The sequence below is a fragment of the Mastigoproctus giganteus genome, chromosome 11 (assembly GCF_048544385.1).
Source record: "Mastigoproctus giganteus isolate SK-2022 chromosome 11, ASM4854438v1, whole genome shotgun sequence".
Lineage (NCBI taxonomy): Eukaryota > Metazoa > Arthropoda > Arachnida > Uropygi > Thelyphonidae > Mastigoproctus > Mastigoproctus giganteus.
In genome coordinates, this window is record NC_143585.1 from 134512388 (window position 1) to 134529642 (window position 17255).

Here is a 17255-nt window from a genome sequence, read left to right on the forward strand (position 1 = left end):
AAATTGTACAGTTGCGGATGTTGCCAGAAAGATGTGTATACTCTAGTAATGATCAAATTAAACAAATTAATATTTTAGGGGGATCATTCAGGTAGGTGGCATATTTACAGGAAAGAACACTACATTCCTGAATATACTAGAAAGTAAACAAGAAATAAACATAACCGGTAGACCATTTAAAAGGGATGAAGCAGATATAAACTTTAAAAATTTAATGGACGTATACTGCTGTTAAAGCTTTTCCTCAACTCATGTTCAAATATTTTATCAACTTCTTTAATGCGCCCTAAAGAATTAATTACATATTCTTCAGAAGAGAATAAGAAGTGGCACTTGGTTGTCATAATTTATAAACGTCAGTACAGTGATGACTTAATATTTTTAAGGAAGGAGAAAGCGATAACAATATATCAGAATACAAGTATTGGTAGTTTCCTTTGGGAAACCCAGAGAAATGAATTTGGTATGCTCATAAGCGGTTAGGGTTGTAAGAATTTAAATGGATCTAAACGAGAAAGTTAATTTGACGTTGCGAGACTCCTGTTATATAAAACTTTTTCAAAACTCTTTTTTGAGCATCAGATTTCGACACACGTAGGGAAAAAAAATTCTACATCTATACTCACAAATGATATTGATAATAATTGTTACTTTAATGAGCCTATTTATATCTGCTGGAAACTAACTTAAGTAATTTTTTATGATCACCAGATTATTTGGCCCAACATTGCCGACCTGCCTAAAAATAACATGTTATTGCAGTTAAATAATCCCAAACCTGCTAGATGAACTATATTTCTTTTCGATCCATAAGTTAATAGTTACAGAATGTCTGCCTCATCCTCAGTCTAAGCATACGATATAATAACCTAAACAGAATCAAGCTTATATATAAATCTCTGTTCCATTTTATTTTGTATGGATTGCTACTTGGTATTACCAATGAGCCATACGTCTTATCCTTTTACCATACGTACAATTATCATGATCCTTTTCTAATTTAAGCTATTCTTTATAAGAATTCCGAAAATGTCATACCAACACCATTCTTGACTCTATCCTGCTATATCCATCTATATGAAAATGGTTTTTCCATTTGTATTATTTATGAAGCAGCTTCATTCCAAAGTTGAATCTGTGACTGTCTATTATTTAGGCTTTTCCTAAGGTGCTGATATAAGTATGGGCTTCGTATATCTTTATTTTATTAGACATGTGATTTATTATAAATTATTTTTGAAGCGATTGTTAAATATCTTCAAAATTTGTTAGGACAGCTAAACTATCCATGACACAGGGACTAAAATTGAACAAATGAAAGGGGAGAAAGAATATCTTTACAAAAAAATTTAGTAAGACTAATATATAACCAGGGTGGACACAATTGCATCCACAATACATTACCAATATCTCAATAAGTGTAGTGCAAGAGGATGTACAAGAAGCAGAAGGAATAAATAAATTATAAGAAAATATGTAGATGGCATCCGCCACTCACCCAGAAACCGGGTTGGACCACTACCAGTTAGTTCATCATTCAATATTCGGTTTAATCAGTCTTAGTTTATAATTATTTCAAAATGCCCTAATGCGAGAGGTTAAGATTGTTCTGTCCTGGTCATTGTGCAGATAGAATTCGATGACTATACACTCTACCCCTCGCCTGCCCACCCACACAAAGATGACTTAAAAGTATCTAAATATCTTGAGAGACACTTTAGTGTCAGTTAGTTTCTGATACTAGCAAATAATCCGTTTTAGGTAAAAAAAATTGTAGATTTAAATCTGAAGATATCTAAAGATTTCGAATATCTCATAATTTTCTAAATAATCAATTAACTTAGTTAATTACAACAAAATGTATTCAAGTAAATAATTCTGCGCCATGAAAAAAAATATTCATATTTTTTCCATCGCCAAAAAGTCAACTTAATCAAATTCTCTGCCCCAGTCACTATTACTGGCAAATTATTCTAGTAATCTACAATACGCTGCAAAAATGTAAACTTCACGAGGTCCATCCTTCTGTTAAAAATCTTTTAGGATGTTATATTTGCGTTCGCTGATTCTTGTCTTTCCTACCAATGAAAATATACTTCCTGGTTCATCTTACCGATTCCAACAGGACCTTACATGCCTCAATCAGTTGCCAAGCTATGCAATCCGCATTTCTAAGCCGTTTTTCTCATGGTCATAAATTATCGCTCCTCACCAATATTGGTCTACCTTCTCTGAATCCTCTAGGGGGGGGGGGGAGATTCAGTTAAGTGTCTTTTATGTGCAGCCTTCAGACTCGAATATAGTATTCCTAATTGGCCTCGACTTCGCCATTTTCAGAGGGACAATGATATCCTTCTCGCTACTTGACAAGGTCCTCTAAATCCTAAAGAGAACACCCATCGTGCACGTGCCTACTAAGTCGCCGATTTCTACTGTATTTCGTATATGATTATAATAATCTCCCGATTTCTTTTTCGTTCTGAATCACTTAACTTTTCTCCCTTAGCTTATAAATTACTCTCGGATTTCTTTTACAAAAGTTCGAAAGCTTACATTTTAAAGAAATAAAATTACCAGTAATATCCTTATGTTTAATATCTTAATTTTTTGTTTCCCAAACGCAAATAGTGACTTATTATTTTCTAAAGTGATATCTTTATGAAAATTTTAGTTGATTTATTATTGTTAAGAAATAATATGGCACTTAAATAAATTCAGTATTGTCGATGATAACCAGCTCAAAGTGTATGCTTACAATTACAGGATGGACTATTACTTTCAGCAAATGAATTGCAATTGGTACAGGAGCATTATTTGAATTTTCTTCATATTTATGAATTCTAATTCTGACTATGATGGCAGCAATTTTGATTTAGGGCAACTAAATGAAATCGGATCATTGAACTTGCGATTTTCGAAGTTCAAGCAAAAGCCAAGTTTTAGAATGCCTAATTTTCTGATAAATGAGTCTGGCCACGAAGATGATATGAACCCCGTTGGTCATTATTTCCAGAGGGGGCAGAAGGGGCATATGCCCCTCCTTAACCGCAAATTATTTTGAATGCCTCCTGCGTTCTAAAAAACCCACTGGTCGCCATGCCCCTCCCCCTTACGATGACACCCGGATACGCCACTGATTAGTTCCACTAGTTCAATGTTGAGGTTCTTATTAGAATTTGTTCTGGAGATTGTGAATCGTGTGTGAGTTTTCGGTGCAGCCATCTAAAGATTATGGATTGTGTAATACACGACCAGATTTTTTCAGAGCTATGTGCTATAATAGGGTAAATGCGGAGTTGAACATAGTTTATAGAAGTTCCTTCTTATTTAATGATCCCCATGGCTTTCTGGAGTTTGCATGGTATCTGAAATGTATATGATATAACTATCGGCAATGGCTTGTTGTCAATTAAAAATATAATTATTTTTATTTCTTTTGAAATAAGAAGTTCTGACGTAAAATGATGGGATAGATAAGAATAATAACCAACTGGAAACCCACAGGCAAGAGACGAAGAGGGCGGCTAAAAAGAAGATGTACCTATCCTAAACCCAACGTGCAGGGTGCTTAATGGGAAAAGAAGTTTCTTCTGAAGAAAGCAGTTGAGGCGCAGCGATTTAAAGATTTTACCTCATAGGTATATGACAATGACAACACTGTTGCATAATGCAACAGCAATGACTTTTTCGTTAGATTTTCCTAGTGTGATCGGCAATGTTAAATATATTTGAAGGAAGGCTTAAGTGCTGCCGAGAAAAATTAGGTAAATAACACTCCTCTTCGAGGTCTATCTGGATATCGGAAAGATAATTATACTTTGTTAAAGAAATTTACGATTTTGCTCTTAATTGAGATTCAAGTTGTCGTTTACTATTAAATAGACAATGCGCTTTGTCTTTGAGAACTTTTGTATTGTTCTAATGGTCTCCCCCAGATTAATAGTTGATATTCCTTTTACATCAAAATGCCTGTTGGCGGGTATGGGGCTTAGGGAGGCAGTTGATCACAATTCATTTGGGAAAGAAGAATGTATAACGCGTTTTTAGTTGAGTTGTTGGTGAGTTTTATGACGCATCAGCATCTTAGGCGACATTGTGCCAGCGTATTATATAAGTGCGTTCACTAGCGAAACCCTTTACTCCCTCCTCCTTTTGAGATTTGCTAACTACAGCCCCAGATGAACTCTTTCCTTCGTGAATTTTTCCAGTCTCCAAAAATTGGAACCTTTTACAATGAGTGAAAACACTATACTGTCACGGAGGAGGATTATGTCTGCTAGGCTTAAGAGTGTTAATGATGATAGCTGGAATTACATCTCTTTTTATTTTCAGTGCTTGTATTATATTCAATGTCCAGAATTTTATCGGTAATACAATTTTGTCTTTCTTCAGATCGTAGTTGGCTATGGTATTATGTAAAAAAGACATTTTGTTTACCATTTCTTTAATTAGCTCTCTGGCTCGTTTATAGTTCCTTTTTTTTTTTTTTTTTTTTTAACTTTATATATGAAGGATTTACTGATGTCCGGATGATGGTTAGTGTATTCGGGTCTTTGGCTGTCTGGTTTAATATTTAATTAAAACATGGACGATACCTTGGATAGGTCTACTGATTAGAATCACATGTGTACAATAGCCTCCCCACACCGCGTGGAAAAGACCTTAGTTGAAATCCCATCATTGACGTGTGGACCTTTTTTGCAACGTGGCTGAGTCAGTTGGTCTCACGAATTTTCGTCCGGCGAGCGGGCAAATTCACCATAGAACACAAGCAATTTACATCAATATGTGCGACACAAAACAGAATTGGGAGATTTTTTTGTATAAGGGCGGCTTTACTGAATAAATGAAGTTAATATATACGACGCAATGTGGCCTAAGTCGCAGACTGATGCGCCTAAAACACTACCAACAAAGAGTAAAAACAACACCTTCGCTTTATTTAGAAATATTGAAAAGTATATCAGTTTACGTCTTCTTTGTAGGGGGGAGTGAGAAGATGGTAGCTAGAACTTCCATGTGACTCTTATGTTTTCAAGTTGACATTAGCAGGGTGATTTCACATCTATTTCAGTAGTGAGAAGTATGAAGCTCTATTTTTTGCAGTAAATTATAGTGTAAACCACCTTTCCACTTTCAGTAAAACTACACTACTGAAATCTGTTGTAGCAACCGGTTGTTTTGTAATTTATTACGGTACATATGATTCTCGTTGATCCAGAACTAATGCTTTCATGTTATCTACTTGTTTGAAGAGTAGTTGTTGATTGATGGTTTTTCATACTGTGAGTACAAGAAGTTTATGAACTTATTACACCGAAGCATTAAAGCTTTAGCTGGCTTTGAAATGAATAAGTGATAGCAGTCTTTTCCGATTTTCCAGGCCACTCAGGAATTGGAGATCTAAGAGAAAGATGCCATTCTCACGTTTGTGTGTGGAAAAGCGGTACTTTTGTTCATATGTCGAAAATTCAGTTTCGTTTCTCGTACGTAGAATATTGTTACAGAAAGGGATTTACTCCTCTGCTGTTAAATATGGCCGATATACTTTCACAGTATAATAATATGAACAGTAGGCACATCAAGGATGCCTATTGTATATAACTTTTCTGCCCTTCAAATAAATTATCTGTTCAATGAAGAGATTTTCATACTACTATTAGTCAGTCTGGGAATGATTTTTATATTAACCTTTTCCGGGGAGGAAACACTGCTGTGGATTTTGATTTTTACAAGGAATCTGTTGCCAGAAAAAAAAAATAATAATAATAATAATCTCCTATGTCCGTCGCTCTGCAACGCATAAGTTAGTTTCTTTAATTTCTTCCTTCCTGAGATAATAAGAAAACGACTTTTTCTTGAAGCTGAATACGTTGCCAAAATAATATCCTTTATCATTTTACGATGTCTAAACCCAAGAACCTTAATACTGTTTACGCGTAAAAGGCTAAATGAAGTCACATATTCTAATGATTTGGTACTTTTATCCTTAATTTTAAACCTCTGACTATGACGACGACAACTATCAGTAGTAACTGCCGCCTATAAAATGAAATATTTGTCTACTGCTTGACAAAACAAAATGTTTTTCATGAATATTTTGGGATGCAAATATCGAGTATCCATTAGAAATAAATCTACCACCTTAAACGCCAAACATTATGCAAATTATCCTTGCCTACAAAAACACGGGTTGCGACCACATCAATCCATTACCGTTTTTAGGTTTGCTTAGTGGGATAGCCCCATCACCAGTACCCAGGATGGCAGGTCATCGTCATTTAGATGATTCTTTGACATGGCAAGCCGTTGGACAACTTGAAGCCGAGGTGGCACGTTGGCTTATTGTATCACGCAGTGTTGTCTCGACACTATTGAAGCAGTTTTAGGATAATATGACCCATTAGAAGAAAAGTTGGTTCTATGTGGCTCTAACAGTAAGATGGAATCCTATGATGTCCTGTCATCAACCTTTTCTTGATGTTGCAGCGGGCATAGCTGAAAAATTTCCAACCGGGGGTTTGTATCCTATTAACCCTAAACCAATGCAGACCTTGTCGAAACTGGTGCCAGGAACATGTGGCTTGGATACCTGACAAATGGGGTACAGTTCTGTTCTCTGATTCCCGCTTTAGTCTAAAAGATTCTAGACCTTATTTCATGTGATACCATCCTTCCAACATAAGAGATAGGGACACTTACGGTGGAGGCGGAATAATTATCAATGGCCACACCCCTTCATGTTTTTGATAGGGGTACCGTAAGTGCGCAGATGTACTAATAACATATCCTCGAACCCTGTGAGCGACTTTTTAGGGGTGGTGTTGCCCAAGATTTTATTTTCATGCATAGATCTCAAGTGGTGGAGGAATATCTCCGGTTTCAAGATACTGTATTCCTCCAACACTAATGATACGATCACCTTATATCTAACGTAGTTAATCGCTGCCAGCCAGGCCTTTTTAGCTACTGGAGAGGATCATATGCCGTACTGATGTCATGTCACATTTTTTTGGTAATTTTTTTACAAGCCCTATAAATGCGCTTTATACCTGTCCGAAGTTTCTCGCCGTCTCCTCATTTCATCGTTATTTTATGGTATACCACCATTTCAAATTTTGTCCAACAGTGTAGTTAAATAGTCGCTGTTTACATAAACGTACTAATCGAATAAAAGGGACATTTTCCTGTAGTTAGACACAGCTCCAACGTGAATCCAAATCGCGCAACTACTGAACTGCAGTTGCAGAAGCAATCAATTGGATGCGTGGCCAGCTGAAAATAAAAAAGATAGGGTATTTGACCTCGACTCCTATGCTGTGTTCTATTTAACAAGTTACAGAATTACTTCAATAGAACATGAAAATAAAACAGTGGGCATCATAATACTTTTATGTTGGAATTGCTGGTCAAAACTTCACATCCGTAGGACAAGCTTCAAACTGGTATGCATGACTATTAAAAAAAAAATAAATTAAAACTTTATGTAAATCTTCACAATATATAACCAGGGTGTTAATTTTGCATAAGACGTGAAATAAACTCTAATAATTTTATTTCCGAATAACTTTCAGTTTAAAGCGAAAGTTGAACAGTGGTTGTAAATATCTTTACAAACCAAACATTTTATCTTTGAAATATTCGACTTTGTCCATTATTTAAAATAATGCGATATTCAGAAAGCAAACAATTATATGAGGTAGAAAGACACATGTTGAATGGTCTACAAGGGATTACTAAGTACTATCACAGGTTAAACATTGTCGTTCAATGTGTACATCTTATTATACTTGCAGTAGCCGCTGGCCCTTTATATGAGTTCTGGGAAACCTATTGTTTATATTAGAGGAAAAGAAATTAACATTATTTGCATAAATCAAATAAGACATACCTAATTGCGCAAATGGGAAGATCATGAAGTACTCGCTATCGAATTTGCACTACCGAGAAATGCAGACCAAAGCAGAGTCCATTAAGTACATTTATAATGCTTTTTATTGTATGGATTACGGTTCGCAAATGAACTATAGTAGAGATGAAAGAAAATATAATGATAGCTTGCATTTATCTTCTATGATGCCAATGTATTATATGTTATGATTATTAAGATTTCTTTGTGCTTTATGCAGTTGCAATTTCTGTATAAATTATAACATAATGATTTTCTAAGTGTTTGTGCAACTTTGCCTGTTTTGTTATGGATGCATTTATTTTTTGTTTTATTTAAAGTATCAGTTAATTATGAGTTCTGACATCTTCATTCCTGCCCCTTCTAATATAGTCTCATGCTCTGCGCGTGGGATCAACTCTGGTGCCTGCAGTGTTTCCACGTCCCAATCCTCGTGCCTGTTGACCCCTGCCAAAATGCTTCCCGTCACCAAGTCGAAAAGTGCTTTTGCCCCTGTGCCTCGACCGCCCACTTCGTGCGACTCGCTAGGGGGCGTGGGTAATGCCTCCTTTTCCTGCCTTCAAGGTGGGTACACCCACCTCACTTTTGAAATCTTGCAGGGAAAAGGAAGGGCTGTAACCCTAGAATGCAGTGATTGCGGGAATTTTTCGAACCAATTATCTTAAGATAAATGTATTTCCATTTGGTTCACAAGCTTATTTACTGACCATAAGGTCTTGTAATTTTGAAAATAAGCACTTATGTTTGAAATCAAATTTCTGCATGAGCTGTTCAAGAGCATTTCACAGCATGATTGATGTTTGCAAGTAGTATGGGAAATATAAACGAAATAATACATTTCGAAAATTTCAACTATTAATAAATTGACTCTTGTAATTAATGTGGCTTACGTTTTTCGAAAAATTCCCGCATTACTGTAATTTCTTTTTCTTTGCATGTTTGCCAGCTGTTTAAAATATTAGCTATTTAAACTGTTGTTAATTCGCACTGCATTATAAGAATGTTAAATACACTTAAATTTTATCGTTATTTTCATTTAATTTTGCTGTGGAATGTTTGTTTTGTTTGCGTCTATTTTTATTAAAATGATTCCACCAGTGGAGCGTTATTACTAAGTGTGCGGTGAACATTGTGCATCTACCTATTATTAAGAAATTCATAGCCATACTCAGTATTATAAATTTGAAATGGCAATCATTTTTAGATGAGATTTCATCAGAATACGATTTAAATTCTGGAATACAAACCGGATATAAAGATGCGCAGTACAGCTGCACCAGTGTGTCGTCAAAAGAAGTTAGTAAAGAAAATATTCAAATAAATGAATCAAACGCATCTTCCATAAAATACTACCATCCTGGGCGAATACGGTGATCGTAGTTTCTTTGCAATAGAGTTGTTGCATTGCATTTCAATGATGTTCAACACAACCTAACACGTTCTTCCTTTAAGAGAAGTTTGTCAATCTTATGCACAAGAAAAAGTTGCAAGGGACCAGATACCACTGAAATATTCTTATGGGCAAAATCATAATAATACTTATCCCTCTCTATTCACCAGACCATCCCCCACGTTACTTCCTTCCTTCCTTCCTTCAGAAACGCAGCACAGCAGATTAAACCTATCCAAAAAAATAAAAATTCTAACCGTACCTCCGATATTGGCAAGGGCGCAGGAGGACAGCATTTTGGGAGTGACAAATCTGATTTATTTTTATACAGGATGATTCCAAATTGCATGGAATGAATGGCTTTTTCAACCCATAGAAAGTAAGGTGGAGGGATAGTGATCGTGTTGACCATTGTACAGGGAACTTCTGACCAGTACTGCGTTGAAACAGAAGCAGTTTAATGAAGCGTTTGGAACCTGAAATTCAAGTGACAAATACATTGATACTGCTAGTAAGTACTCCGCCACACTGGTTACTCACAACTAAGTAATTATTATGATTCACTATTAATAAAGAGTAGGACAATCCTAATTATAGGAATGGTGGTTGAGCATAAATCACTTCCTCTAACGATTTTCAAGAGATATCTTGAAAATCGCAAAAAGGTGTAGGTATGCCATTCCAGAAAGCTTTAATTTTAACAGAAAAGTCCAATATGATTGTTCTTAAGAAAATCGCATAAGACATTAAAGGAAAGCTATACTGATAACAAGTAGTAAAATCATATATGGAAATTCTTCGGCGCAGGTACTGGTGTTCCGAAAGTTGAGAAATCCATTGCTTTGTAAAACATGGCTGAGAAAAGTGTCTTCGTTTATTAACATGAAACCTCAATGGTACGGGATATTTGTACAGCACGAAAATGTACAATATTCTCTAAGTCGTCTCTCCACAGTAGCTGCAGAATTCTGATAACATCAGTTAGCCCGTAAAAATCTGTCTACTTTTTTGACGAGTTTTTATTTAATCTTTAAAATGAACATTAAAACATGTTTTTACTTTTCAAACAAAATTGAACAGAAGCAGTTTAATGAAACCTGAAATTCAAGTGACAAATACATTGATACTGCTAGTAAGTACTCCGCCACGCTGGTTACTCACAACTGAGTAATTATTATGATTCACTATTAATAAAGAGTAGGACCATCCTAATCTAATTGAGTTATAAATAATTCAATTTTTTATAACCAGTATTTAAGGGGAACTACTAAATTCTGATTTGTAAATATGCAGTAAGAGATTTTTTAATTTAAATGTAAAATAAGGCCACGATTTTTCAGTGTACAGTGCCATTATTTCCGTTTTGCGGAATGAAAAGCAGACCTGGAATTTCCTGGTGGAAAATCTCTACGTTCTATTAAGTCAACATTGAAAAAAAAAATGCTTCTTTAGTGATCAAGGAAACTTCGACGTAGACTATCTAGCAGTCGAAGTCTGAGAAATAATGATCTTTTATAGATCCTTAACATATAAGAGTTTTATCTCAATACTAGTAGCTTTTGAACACTTTGAAAAAGTTCAGATCCATAGATGACCAAATTAACTTATTGGGGAAGCTGATGCTGTGACTCTAATTCGAAACACTCCAACAATCCTCTATCGGAGAAATCATTTCAATTATGTGCTTTCTAATTATGATGTCATTCTCTGTAATTTTATAACACGATATTTTTTAAACTGGGAAATATCTGGTATGTTTGTAATACGTAAAGTATTATTTTTATTACTGTTCAGTTGGTGGTTTCAAGAACTGTATTGTGATTAAAAATTGCTATAATATAGTTCGAAAACATTTTCATTATACTTTACGTTATTCGGGTGTGATGTTTGTTTTTATTTTGCCAGTCTCCCATGCGAGTCGTTTGGGTTCGATTCATTGCTACTAACTTGCCTTGCACCTTAACTGTGATGATCCTTCAATTGTCTCACCTTTATCCCATACATATGTATGATATTTCCTCTCCTGATGCTGCTGCTTGGTATTGTATAGTGATCAAGTACTCGTTCAGGTATATTTAATGAGGTTTCTGTCACTTGTCTCCTCTTCTTTCTTTCTGTTTCCATTGTTGCTTTCTCCTGGTTATGGATTCATTATCATGCACATAGTCTCTGATGTCATTTCTGCAGAAAAGACAGAAACATAAACCTGCTTAACGATCTTGTTTTCTTAAAGACCAACTTACGTATTCGCACGACTTTAGCCTCTCTGCCATTAATAAAGCCAGCAGCGTTACTACTCTTATAATAAGGTAACTTTACAGTGACTGTCTGTCACTGCAGCTGTTCCGAAATTAAAACTTGATACACACGCTTAAAGCCATTCGTGTTAACCCGACAAGTCCACTCCATAAGGACAAAGAAATATTCGCTCACGAAGCATTTTATATTGCATTAATATTCATTAGCTACAAACGTTAAGAAACAAAAAAATTAATTAAGTAATATGTATTAATTAATTAATTATTAAAGCTTATTTAGAGCGACCAAACAGCTAGAAGAAATAGCGAATATCCGTTTTTGTATTCCATTAATATTAATTAAATAAAAGTACATGGTTTATAAGAAATATTTAATTACAGTGTACTAATTTCTTAATTAAATATTTAAAGATGTGGCGTGAGACTCATTTTTCCTAATGGAATTAACAAATATTGTAATACTTACTTTTTCTCCATATTAATACTGCTATGGCCTTGTAATGCGTGGGCTGATTTACATCAATTAATATTTCTTTCTGATTTGAAAACGCTTCCTTTTTTTTCCCGTCATCTTAAGCGAAGCGAAATTCATCCGAGAATGCTTCTAGTGTCTACTCCTTCCCCCTCCACTCAACATCACTCTTTCTGTTTTACGGTTACCGAGCATCTCAGTTTAATCCTAAGCATGCAGAATTGCTCCAATGAAGATTTTTTTCTTCTGTCACTGAACCATACGAAGTGAATCCTGATAAAACTGAGCTTTAGTACTGAGGGATATGTGGAGTAGTTTACTTCTAAGATTAATTTCCACATTTTGAAATGAGGCAAAAAGAATTTCGCGCACCTTTTACTAGCAAACAGACATACAAATCACAAACAGGAAACAGGTTGTTTCCTGTTTGTGATTTGTAGAAGGTCATTGTCTCTCTATACAGGACAATGGTTACAATTTCAGTATTATATTCTGGTGTGGAGAGGGTTTAAAGAAGGCGACCAGATCAATGATGAGAGCAAATAACCTTGTGAAATGTATATGGAAAACATTTTGACATATATTCAAGGGATTTATGGAGTTAATTTACGATACCTGCATATAACGTAAATAGGCGGTTAGTAAGGCGGTTGTTTCCTGTTTGTGATTTGTAGAAGGTCATTGTCTCTCTATACAGGACAATGGTTACACTTTCAGTATTATATTCTGGTGTGGAGAGGGTTTAAAGAAGGCGACCAGATCAATGATGAGAGCAAATCGATTAAGAATGGCGTAGGTGTAGGCTGCAATCCAATAGTAGACATCTGAGTGGAGATCTGAAGTGCGCTGAAGGTCTGTTCTCAATAAATGAAACAAGAACCAGAGGATACAAATAATAGATGACTGGATCTCATTGAATTTCACTCATGGACAGCGGGATTTTGATTCCTAACGTGGCAGAGGCAGCAAGTCTGGCGCTAAGAACAAAGCAGAATTGGATTGTATATGAATATTCGGTTTATGCAGTAAAAAAAAAGTCCATTTCCTTACATCATTTGGCCATATTACTACAATGATTCGTTGTCTTTCTTTCTTTTTTTCTTTGTAGTTGTTGGCGCAGAGGCTTCTGTGGCCATAATGCACCTCCCAAGGTTTTTGCAGTACTTTGATCCAAGCCCGAGGCGGGGATCGAACCCGCAACCTTTGGGTTGCCAGGCAGGCACTTTACCCACCCGGCTAACCTGGTCGGCAAATCGTTGTCAACGTACTTTAATTCTCCTATATAGAAATAACGATGTAAGCTTTTCAATTTAAATAGTCTCTCTTATTGCCCTATCTTATTTGGTACATGACTGTATGTGTTTAGGGGGTTAGGACTATTTCGTCTGTCTGAAAAGATCTTTAAGAATTTGAAAGCAGGTTTGAACTCAGACCTCTCTGAAAGAGTGGCGTAACCATTATATTCTCACGGAGGATAAATGGTAGCAGGGCGAATTTTGGCAAAAATATTACATCATTCTGTGTAAAATCACGTGAATTGATGAATATTTCAATAGCTGTCCTGTGATACGTTATGATTTAAAAAAAAAATCTGATTAAAAATGTTGTTTTTGTTTTGCTGGAGCAGTAAAATCCTTAGAGTTCCTTGGATTTTTAATGCTTATATGTAGTAGTTAAAACTACTAAATAAACAATAATCGATATATCTGAAAGTTTAACAAAGGCTATTATTTTCTCTTTTCCATATTACAGTATTTGGAATCCTCATATGATAAATATAAATGTTTCCTTTGAAAATTTCAAGTGCTTGTTGCTTCTTAGTTATTGTTTAGTCCTAAAGAAAACTTCACAATTCAACTGTCGTTGTTAAATGGAATCTTCATTTAATTTCTTATGAAATATTTAACGACTGATGCTGTCTTAATTGAATGAAATAAGATTAAAAGGAGAACCAGATTTAATTAGCTGTTGTGATGACTTGAAATTGATTAAGTTTTCATCTACTATATGTGCTTTTCCGAACCAAAGCTGGTCGTGGCTCACTTCTAGAATACTACTCACTACACGAAATCGGATACGTGTAGGTACCGACATGAAATTTTAAATATTAGATGTTCAGGACTATTTAGTTTGATGACATGCATATTTAATGGTGTCTCTTCCGCCAAAGATACCACTTGCTGGAATTTGTATCGACAACCAAGTCTCCAGAGGTCTGTATCTCTATCATTCCATTACCAAAATGAGCTTAGAATGACCATCGTAACATCCAGTTACAAAATTATAAAAGAACTCTGCTAAAATCAACTGGCCTTCCTTGAATAAAACAGAGAGAATTACGGATATTTTCTGAGATCAAACAGTTGACCGTGTTTGTGCGACTAATGGCATCTCTTAGTTGTAAAAGTTAGTTAAACGTGTGCTACTTTAGACAAGTACATGACACGTCCCAGTTGATTAAGTGTGGCTGGAATAGATATTCACTGAAAGGATTAGAAGTGTTTGTTCCTGAAAAAACGAGAAATAAGAGTTGATATTTTCAGAAGTGATTGCCGTCCTCAAGAACGAATGAACTTGAATGTGTGCGTTCGATGCGAGGCCAAATTCTGAAACAAACGTATCTTAGGGAAAAATAGCATCTTTAAAGGTAGTGGGTAATTTTAAGACAATCCAGGACTACTGATAGTGTTATCAGTAGAAAAAGTTTAATGTGAATTGGCACTTGTGCTAAGTGCCATATTACAGTCTGTTCATACTGCGATTAAATAGTTTCAGTAATATTTCACAAATTGTATTTAACGTTCTGGAGTATGCTGACAACTTTTCAACCGACTAAATTTTAATCAGATGAAAAATCAGGACACTGCTAAGTAAAAGGTGATCAAATGCAATTTTGCCATGGATCAACCTGTGTCTGAACGCCTCTGTGCGATTATAAAAATAGTACTGTTAGCGCAATTTCAGAGCAAAACGATTAAGAATACATTTTAATTTAATTTTGTATTGGTGACGGGATGAATGTTTTGAATCGCCTAGTTTAAGTGCATTAGTGTTTTTTTAAATACTGTTATTGTAGTATTTTTAAGCTCATTATGTGATTTTACTTTTCATCAGTACTCTTTTTGCTCACTCTTCTCGCTATCTTTCTCTTCTAGGAATGGGAAGCATTGTGTCATCTCCCTTTGCCGCCATGAACCCCTTCGCTCTACCCACTTGCAATGGACAGTCTTACGGAAGTTCGATCGTGACCTCCAAGTGACGATTCACGTGCTATGCTCCTGACTGGCCACTGTAGCCTCGGAAACCAAAGACTTTCTCTGATTCCTCCCTTCACGTGACTCGAAGCCACGCACCGGACGAACCAAAGACGCCAAGCCAAAGATGGTGGTTGTAATGGACTTCATTACGGACGCAGAAATTACAACCCTTTAACTCACCTTTCATAATCTCCTCGTAGTGTGTGTGTGTGCTCGTTTTTATTTCTTCTTTCCTCATATTTTACTTCACAGACCGAGAGGGCGCTGTTGACGAAGACGCCATTTGCCTCTTTAAACATCTCCACGAATGACTTTCGGATACCAGTTTGCTCGTGCAATTAGGAACACTTCCTCAAAACACCCAAGGTTCGATTTGTCGAAGAGGTGGAAATGCACAGAAAATGAAGACTGCTCACAATCACCCACCCCCACTTCCCTTTTTGCTGCTGTTGATAACTTACTCAAAGACTGGAAAGGAAGGAATGATAATAATGAACTGTAGACGTAAGTAGTAAGGGTCCCGTTTTTGCTGAACTTCGATGACCTGTTGTCCCCTCGAAAGCTCTGCTTTCTTCGCACAAGATAAATTATCGAAACCATCTGAGTTCTATATTAACCCGCAAGGAAATTGCCCGATGATAAAAAAAAAAAAAAAAAAAAAAAAATGGTAAATTTTTTATAGTGTCCAAGAGGATAGACTGCTCAGTTTTACTGGATGCATAAAATACGAAACATAGATATATATAAATATATATATATATATAATAATCTTATTGACTTCCTTTATACTTAGAAAAATATTACAGACTTTAATGAAGTGCACTTGGCACAGGCTTACACAGTCGCTGTGGTTGTCCTTCGGGTTCACCAAGCAGAGGAGGACATCAGTACAAATCGAACCCTGGCTAAATCAGGTTGTAGCGCATAGACTCCAAGTCTTCAACGTGTGCCATTGTAAAAACGTTATCGTACCTTTCTTTCATACGGTGTTCTTGTAAATACTTACGTCATGTACTACGTCATGAAGCATGTGATAACATCTCAAGTGATTCTGTATAGTATTTCTTCGAATGGAACTTTTCTCTCAATGTGGCCTCCCCTAGTGTTGGTTGATGTAAGCCTTTAATGTCGGTCACTGTCATCCCCAGGCTCATTTGTCGAGTCTCTTGACAACGCCACATGTCTTTGTTCGGTGTTTTTAAATAAAAATTGCCCTTTTATGCGACAATCTGAGTTTGTGTCATTTGGAATATACAAACACAAATTTTGTTCTTATTTCACACTCAATTTTCTAAACTGGTTGGTCCTTTCTCTTATTCTGTGTTTTAAGTTGCTCCTTCATCCTCATAAGTATAAACGTAGTTGGCCATTCTTTCTGCAATAGAAACACGTTACTAGTACTTTTTTTTTACCATTAGAATTATTTGGTAATTGAAAGTCACAATGGGTAAGTATGGATTTTGAATATTTTTGAAAAACTGTGTGGCATTGTTTTCTTTCATTAAAAAAAAAAAAAAAAAAAAGCCTTTAGGTACTTCTTGTCATCACGGACAGTTCTGTATTCCTGACATCTGGTGAACATAGTTCTACTAAAAGATAAATTAGGCAGCATATATTCCTTTACTGGGCAAAAAAAGTCTCAAACCACTTCTGTGTATGTATATATACATACACAGGGTTGTTACAATTAAAGCATCCCTATGTAGAGGACTCTGGAGCGAGTTCTAAGGCTCGTACTGAAGAGAAATTTGGATAACAGTTACAATAAAGAATTCGCTCGCCATTTATTGAAAAAAAAATAGTTACAAAATTTGTAACTGCATGGCGCGTAACTATCTTAGTTACGATTATGCAAATAACCGTAAGTTATTGCCACTACTCAGCTCTCCTGTACTGTATAAAAGCAAAACAATCTCTTCAAAATCATACAGTAGGTATTTGAATGCACTACAGCAGCAATGCCAACAAC

General features: G+C 35.7%; 1 protein-coding gene across 7 annotated transcripts in view; it reads left to right on the plus strand.

Moving 5' to 3' along the window:
- kn (EBF transcription factor knot) overlaps positions 1–15929 on the plus strand; it is a 356137-nt gene extending 340208 nt beyond the window's left edge. For 6 of the 7 annotated variants that reach the window (XM_090385236.1, XM_090385237.1, XM_090385242.1 and 3 more), the window contains one exon: positions 15185–15929. In XM_090385236.1, coding sequence (XP_090241362.1) covers positions 15185–15288 — 104 coding nt within the window. In that variant the 3' untranslated portion in view covers positions 15289–15929. Of the gene's footprint in view, positions 1–15183 lie in introns of all 7 variants that reach the window. The other variant, XM_090385239.1, reaches the window with a different exon arrangement.
- The last annotated feature ends 1326 nt before the right edge of the window (positions 15930–17255 follow it).